The 8311-nt window shown below is 38.3% G+C and overlaps 1 protein-coding gene across 1 annotated transcript in view; it reads left to right on the top strand.

The window, feature by feature from the left end:
• The window catches only part of ADI1 (acireductone dioxygenase 1), a 21901-nt gene that overhangs the window by 8186 nt on the left and 5404 nt on the right, over positions 1 to 8311 (top strand). The window contains exons 2-3 of the mRNA XM_044660934.1: positions 4595 to 4714; positions 7894 to 8073. Coding sequence (XP_044516869.1) covers positions 4595 to 4714; positions 7894 to 8073 — 300 coding nt within the window. The remainder of the gene's footprint in view (positions 1 to 4594; positions 4715 to 7893; positions 8074 to 8311) is intronic.

Genomic DNA, 8311 nt, shown 5'->3' with positions numbered 1-8311 from the left:
GTCCATTACATTCGATTGTGCCACAGTGTATCAGTCTCTGTGTACAATGTTCTTCTGGCTCTGCTCCTTTTACTCTGCATCAGTTCCTGGAGGTCTTTCCAGTTCACATGGAATTCCTCCAGTTTATTATTCCTTTTAGCACCATAGTATTCCATCACCAGCAAGTTAAACTTTTAATGCCCTTTCTTTGAGAACAAGGAGAAACAATAACCAAACTTCAGACTATTCCATCTACAAATATTCTCATCAGGAATTTGAAAATGTAGAATGGCAAGCAAGAGAGAGCTAGCTACCCTGTAAATAAGTTTTTTAAGTGAGACTTCTGACACAATTGTGGAAACAGGAGAAGAAACCTAGGTTCCTTTTTCAGTGCTGCCATCCACAGAATGACTAGGGGCAAATCAACTTATTAGATAGCCTAAGCTACCCAAACTGGAAAATGAGGAAATTAAAGCCCTGAAGTTCTCTGAAAATTCAGACTAAAGAGAGAGTTGGAGAATCATAAATGTGCAGGACATTCTGGTAGGTACTGGAGAAAAATCCCTGTCTTTAAGGAGCTTAAATTTTACTGTGTGTTTATAATATGTACACAATCAAATACAGAGAGATCTAATATCTAGGATACAGTACCTGAATTGTATTTTGGAGAAGAATGAATATGTCTGGGCAGAGCCAGAGGTAGTTCTATAGTCAGGAAAAATGTGGTGAAGACTTTTGCTAAGTCTTGTAAGATGAGTAGAATTTGAAGAGGAAAGAATAAAGAGACTGGGTTTCCAAATGATGGAACAACTTGAGCATAGGTTCTGAGTGCTCATGTAGCTTTAGTCTGTGAAAAATCTAGGTGGGGAAGGATAGCTAGTTAGTACAGTGGATAGAACTTCAGCCCTGGAGTCAGGAGGATCTGGGATCAAATGTGACCTCAGACACTTCCTAGTTCTATAACCCCTAGCCCTGTCCTTCATTTAGAATTGATACTAAAACAGAAGGTAAGGGTTTGAAAAAAAAAAGGTGAAAAAATCTAGGTGGAGAGACTGGTCCATAGAGTCGAGGGGTGTGTATTTGGAAGTATTAAATCCTTCCCATTGATCGTTAAGTGGGGTGGCCCCAGATTTTGGAGGTTCTAGTAACAAGGTTGAATTCAGATTGAAGCAAATTCGAAATAGTGAGTCTCTGGAAGATTTTCTCTCTTCCAATAATAACTTTTACTCGGTACTTGTACTTTGTCTTTTCAGAGTGTTTCTTTGAATTCTTAAACTATTTTTGTAGATTGTCAGTTTACATGAGCTAGTTGCATAAAAGAGCGGAATCTTAAGGAGATTTTTTCTTAGTGGAGGACAAGGTGTTACTCTTAAGTATGCAATGAAGAAGCCTGGTTTAATTTTCCACATTCCGTATTGAATACTATTGTTTCTGTACCCTCTATAGACATAATCGGTAACTTTAGCCTTAGCAAAGATTTGTGTGCACTCAAGCATGTAGCTTACATTTATTTAAATTTGTGAAAACCTTAAAGTGCTCTTTCTAAATATGAGCTGTTTAATCTTCTTTCCTTCTGGGCTTCTCAAAGTATTCAGTCAAAGTACTAGGGCATTAATCAGTATTTTCTAAGCCTTTTGAGATAGTAGGCTACTTTATCTAAGTTCTGTGTTGGGGAAAGATGATTCCTAAAAAATAGAAATAAATTTGGATTAACTGTCATTCTTGTCTTTGCTAGTACCCTTTCTCTAGTAACTCCTTGGTAACTAGTTCAGTGCCTGGCACATAGTGGGTACTTGATAAATGCTTGCTGAATGGATAAATGAATGAATGGATGGACATGAGCTCTATTTTGTAAATGAGAAATCTGAGAAAGGCACAGAGCTAAAAATGTCAGTCAGAATTGCAACCTAGGTCTCTTGGTCTGATGCTTTTTCCATTACATGCTAGCTAGTACCTTATCACCAAGACAAAGGACTTAATGATTGTGTGTGTGTGTGTGTGTGTGTGTGTGTGTGAATATATAATCTTATCTGCCTTTTTCTATGGTTCGGTGTAACATTGGGCTCAGCAAAGTACCATCTTTCATGGAGGTAATTATTCAGTCTTGTTTTTCTTTTGCATACTTTACAGGTAAAAAGAACAGATAAATTGAAAGGTTTTAGCTAAATTTTGTTTTTTATTCCCTGCCCCAGCATGATTAGCATGGTGCTCAGCCTACAGTAGGTGCTTAATACTTGCTTAAACCCTTACCTACCATGTCAGAATTGATACTAAGTATTGGTTCCAAGACAGAAGAGCAGTAAGGGCCAGGCAGTGGGATTAAATGACTTGCCCAGGATCACACAGCTAGGAAGTGTCTGAGGCCAGATTGGAACCTCGGACCTCCTATCTCTAGGTCTGGTACTCAGCAGACACCCTCAGAAAAGATGGCGCCTTTGGCTTATGGTTGGTCTCCTCCCAGCTCAGACTGATCCCAACAAGGAATGCCCTTCCCTTGGTCCGTGGATTTTCCTAATTCCATGTGTTGGAAACACCCCAGTGGGATTACTTCACAGTAGGCAATATTGGCAATTCAGGAAAAAACCCATTTTGACCAATCATAGGAATGCATATTTTTTGACTGTTATTACCATAGTGCCTCTAATAGACTTTTGAGTTAGAGAAGTTTCAGGGCAGAGTATCATAGTGAAAAATTTGGCATCAAAGGATTTAGCCTTGAATCTTCTGTTATTTGCCTTTGTGAACTTGGCTAAATCATTAAACTTGTCTGGGCCTCAATTTCGTCATGTGAAAAATGAGGGGGTTGTACTAGACAAACTCCACAGTCCTTTCCCTATCTAGATCAGTGGACAGAGTATTGACCCTCCCTTCTAGAAATCCTGTACCTTGAAGAACTCTTGAGGTAAAAGTGTTTTATATTGCCTGTATATCAAGGTGATTGTGCCACGGATGCCCAGTGACGTGCATTTTCCTTTGATCTGTACCCCGTGTAAGTATTTATGTCTTCATGTATTGGTTTATTTTCTTCTGGCATCTGACCCTATGCTTGTATAGCTATGTTAGTATAGTGGGCCCAGAGACAAGGACCAGCTCCAGGGATTTAATTTGTATTTTTATGGTTTCCTCCTAGCACATAGCATGGTGCCTTAGCCGTAATGGGCATTCGTTTCAACTGAACTGTTGTTGATGCAGTGGGGTGCTCCTCTGGATGTGGCTGCCCAGGATTGCACTTGTCTGGGGAACATGATGAAAAACCCTCTGATAGAAATGAGTTTAGAGTTTGACCGAGTCAGGCTGGTGACTACCTTGCGCTCTTATGCTCCCTGGAGGGGCTAGATCAATGCCAGATAGATTGGGGAATGCTTTTCCTGTAGCTCCAGTTTCTACTCACCTACAGTCTCAGGCATTAACCAAAAGCTGCAAAACCGCAAATTTGGGTACCTGGCAGGCCCTTCCCTGAGCTGTAGTGCTCGCATCTCATCTCCTGTACCAGCCCTCCTCCAGAGGCTCTGGCGCTGATTCATTGGCAGCAGACAAGCAGGTGTGATGGCTGCATCCAGGGGAAGGTTGGCCCAATGGCACTAATGCTTGTTTCTGTTACTCCTCGCAAGGCTTTCTCTCGTTAAGGGCAGCCTAGTGGTGTCCAGGGGATTTGTTCAAGTCTCTGCTTTGTCCATCATTTCTCAGCTGGTCTGTCCAGTCATATGAATTAGGTGCTCAGGCCAAGAAGTCAAAGGAAGGAATTCGGTATTTGTTAAGTGCCTCCTATGTGCCAGGCACAGTACTAAGCACTTTACAAATATTATCTCATTGGATCCTCACAACAACATTATTCTATCATTATCCTCATTTTATAGTTAAGGAAACCAAGAAGTTAAATGACTTCCCTAGAGTCACCTCGCTAGTAAAATGTGTAAGGTGGAATTTGAGCTCAGGCTTTCTGACTCCAGACCCAACCCTCTGCCCTGCCCCCCGCAAGCCTGCTGCCACCCCTGAGCGCTGGCACCTCCCGCAGACAGAAGGGCTCCTCGGGGCCGAGCCATAACTATCCAGAATGTGGTCTTCTATGAACTCATTTCTCTCCAATTTTTTTTTCTTGCTCTCAGCACAGCAATTAGTTGGTGATTCAGCAGGGAATTGTGAGGCTGCCCAAGCTAATGTGCAGCCAGTTTCACTAGTTATGTTAACTGAAAGGGCAGTGAGGTGCCAGTGGACAAAGCACGGGGCTCAGAATCAGAAAGACTCATCTTCATGTCTTCAAATTTGGCCTCAGACCTGGGCAGGTGACTTAGCCCTGCTTGCCTCAGTTTCCTCATCTGTAAAATGAGCTGGAGATGAAAATGGTGAACATTCCAGTATCTTTGCCAAGAAAATCCCAAATGGGGTCATTAAGAATCAGACATAACTGAAACAACTCAACAGTAACATTAGTCAGAAAAGCATTTTCCAAGGCCATTTTGAATAAGTAATCGTTTTTTGAAGCATTGGATTCATGCTGGCATTCCTTATTTTGTACAGTTATACAACATAGAGTTTTGTCCATAGAAGAGACTCAATCAATTATTTTTTAATAATGTGTTGGTATTTAAATTTGCTATTTTCTTAATCTTTTTAGCTGGATGCTGACAAGTATGAGGATGACCCAGAGCTAGAGAAGATCCGAAAAGAAAGAAAATATTGCTGGATGGACATCATAACCATTTGTAAAGACAAACTGCCAAATTATGAGGAAAAGGTAAGGGAAATTCTGAGTTTGAAAGAAGATCTGCTAGTGACTAGAGATTGCATCCAGACTTCTTTTTCAATGAATAGGATTTTATCTTACTTTTTAAACCCCACAATAACAGTAAAAAATAGAATTACTAAACAATAAGTAAAATTAAAAAATTCAAATAAGAACATTATAAACTTAAACTAATTTGGTCCTCTATTTCTATTTTTTTGGATCTGACCAGGTTCTGATATTTGTTACATACTGAGTACTACAGTTGGGCAATGAGTGATGGGCCCGAGTTAGGAAGACTTATCTTCCTAAATTCAAATCCAGAACTTAATAGCTGTGTAACTCTGGGCAAGTCACTTAATTCTGTTTGCCTCAGTTTCCTCCTCTGAAAAAGGAGCTGCAGAAGGAAATGACAAACCACTCTAGTGTCTTTGCTAAGAAAACTCCAAATGAGACCAGGAAGAGTTGGATACAATTGAACAAAACAAGCATGAGTACTACAGTGGCCTGTTCCCCTGGTCTGGCTTTTGTGTATCTTAGGACACTTACTAGAATAGTCTTTTTGTTTCTTTTTTCCTAGAGCAACAATGTTTCCTCCTCAATCTTTTAATAATGGAGGCCCAGGATAGCTCAGGTGACCCTAATTGTTTCTAATTCTTCCTCCTAGAAGATTGATCATATGATTCTCAGCAGTCTGAATTTTAAAAAATTACACATTTCCACCATATTCCTCCCCTTTCCCATCTAAGAAATCATCCTTTATAACAAAGAGAAAAAAATCAACAAAACTAGTCAATATATTAAAATATCTGCCATACTATGCAAGATTCCACATTTATGGACCACCTACACAAAGGTTCTAGGAGAGTTGTCTTCCCATATCTCTTCATTCCTTCCTATTTTAATTATTTCCCTTGATATTCTAAATCTTTTGTTTTTCCAAGTGAAATTTTTTTTATCAAGGTTTATAAATTATCCTCTTGGGTATTTGATTGGTATAATATTAAAAAATTGTAAGTTAACTTTGGTAACTTTGTCATTTTTTTTTTAAATTTTAGCAGGGCCCAGCAATGAGCACTGAATATTTCTTCAGTTATTTGGATTATTATTTGTTTGTTTAAGGAGGACTTTGTAATTAAAACTGTGCAAGTCTTTTGTGTACTTTGGTAGATTGATCCCAAGATACTTGGTATCAAACACTTGGTTTGGAATGAGATTTCTCTTTGTGTTTAGGGTTTTATAAATTTTTTTAATTTTTATTTTTTAGAAAATTTTTCCGTAGTTACGTGATTCATGTTCTTACTCTCCCCTCCACCCACCCCCTTAGCTGACGTGCATTTCCACTGGTCATGATCAAGACCTATTTCCATATTATTGATAGTTACACTGGGGTGGTCATTTAGAGTTTACTTCTCAAATCAAGTCTGCATCAATAGGGTTTTATTATTATGTAGAAATGCATTTCCTTTTTGAGGATTTACCTTGTAGTCTGAAACTTTGTTGAAGCTATTATTTATCTCAGATTAGTATCTTTACTGATTCCCTAGGATTTTCCAAGTAAGAGTGGGGAGAATGAGCTATCTTTGCTTTCCTCCCATATTTATTGAAATAGTTTCTAGTTTATCCTCATTGTTTGCTTTGGGTTTTAGATAGATACTTTGATTCTTTCTTATCTAGAATATTCCACTCTTCTACTTTTCTGTGTTTTAGTCAGAAGGAAATGTGACCTTTTTTTGGTATAATTTGAGTTTTTGGAAGACTCTTCATCCCTACTTTTTTTCATTATTTCTCTTGAGATTTCTGACTTTTTTAAACAAATGAATTGTTTTGTGAAGGCCTGTAGAATATCCCCCTTGGTTGTTTGATTGTTATTCTGGGTGGTTATTTTTCAGTCATGTCTAACTCTTCATGATGCCGTTTGGATTTTTATTTTTTTGGCAGAGATACTGAAGTGGTTTATTATTTCTTCCCATAGATTATTTTACAGATTAAAAAAAAAATAATACTTAGTAGCAACTTTAAAATTTGCAGAGCACTGTATGCTCTCTTTCATTTGATCCTCACATTCACACCCCTGGTGAGATAAGTGCTCTTATTGTCATCTCCATTTTTTGTTGTTCAGTTGTTTCAGTCATGTCTGACTCTTTGGGACCCATTTGGGGTTTTCTTGGCAGAGATACTGAAGTGGTTTGCCATTTCCTTCCACAGCTCATTTTATAGAAGAGAAAACTGAGGCAAACAGAGTTAAGTGACTTGCCCAGAGTCACACAGCTATTAAGTATCTACAGCCAGATTTGAACTCAGGAAGAAGAGTCTTCCTGACACCAAGCTTGGTGTTCCATCCACTGTGCCTCCTAGTTGCCTAAGGTTATTTGATTGGGCTAGCACTAAATTTACAAATTATTTTAGGTAGAATATTTTTTTATTGCATTAGTACATCTTAGTCTATAAGCACTTATATTATTTCTCCAGTCATTTAAGTTATTCTTTATTTCTTTGTGTAAGCACTTTACAATGTTAACTTAAAAAAAAACCAAACCCTTACCTTCTGCCTTAGAGTCAATATTATGTATTGGTTCCAAGGCAGAAGAGTGGTAAGAGCTTGGCAATGGGGGTTAAGTAACTTGCCCACTCACAGCTAGGAAATGTCTTAGGTGATATTTGAACCCAGGACTTCCTGTCTCTCGCCTGTCTCTCAATCCACTGAGCCACCTAACTGCCCCCTATTTCATCTTAATGTATATGTTTAACACAGGGATTCTTAACCTTTTTTGTGCCATGGACCCCTTTGGCAGTGTGGTAAAGTCTGTGGACCCCCCCTTCTCAGAATATTTTTAAATGCATAAAATAAATAACAGAATTACAAAAGAAACCAGTTAAGAAAAAAAAAATTTTTTAAGCTTTGGTTAAGAACTCCTGACTTGGAGGGAAGCTCAAGAAAATGTTCTGGATTAAAACAATTAGAACTTTCGAATTTCCCCCAGTCATGTCTCTACTTATCACTCTGATGCTGTGCCCTGAGGCAAGGAGTCTGCAAAAGTACAGTATCCATGGTGTTTGATTGAATTTCCATTTCATTCCAATTGTGGTCCATCACTCAAGTAATCTGAGGGCTGAGTCTAGGGGAGGAGCCCCTGTTAATATGCGTATTGGATCTTTAGTTCTTCCCTCATCCTTTCCTCCTCCTTTAGATCAAGATGTTTTATGAAGAACATTTACACCTTGATGATGAGATTCGATATATCCTGGATGGAAGTGGCTACTTTGACGTAAGAGATAAAGAAGACAAGTGGATCCGAATCTTCATGGAGAAAGGGGACATGATAACCCTTCCAGCTGGGATTTATCATCGCTTCACCCTGGATGAAACAGTACGGAATTTATGACTTGTTGGGTTTTTTCCAAGTACAGATTGATAACTTCTGACATAAGTCCTAACAGAGAGAACCTTGTTTCTACCAGCCAGATGAAATGTTGGTGTGTGTGTTGAGTGTTATTATTAATGGCTTATATATATATACATATATATATATATTTTTTTTTTGTCAAGGAAATAGCCTAGCATATATATATATATATATATATATATATATATATATATATATATAT

Source organism: Gracilinanus agilis, chromosome 2 (assembly GCF_016433145.1).
Source record: "Gracilinanus agilis isolate LMUSP501 chromosome 2, AgileGrace, whole genome shotgun sequence".
Lineage (NCBI taxonomy): Eukaryota > Metazoa > Chordata > Mammalia > Didelphimorphia > Didelphidae > Gracilinanus > Gracilinanus agilis.
Note: the sequence above shows the minus strand (reverse complement) of the source record. Positions and strands in the feature narration are given on the sequence as shown.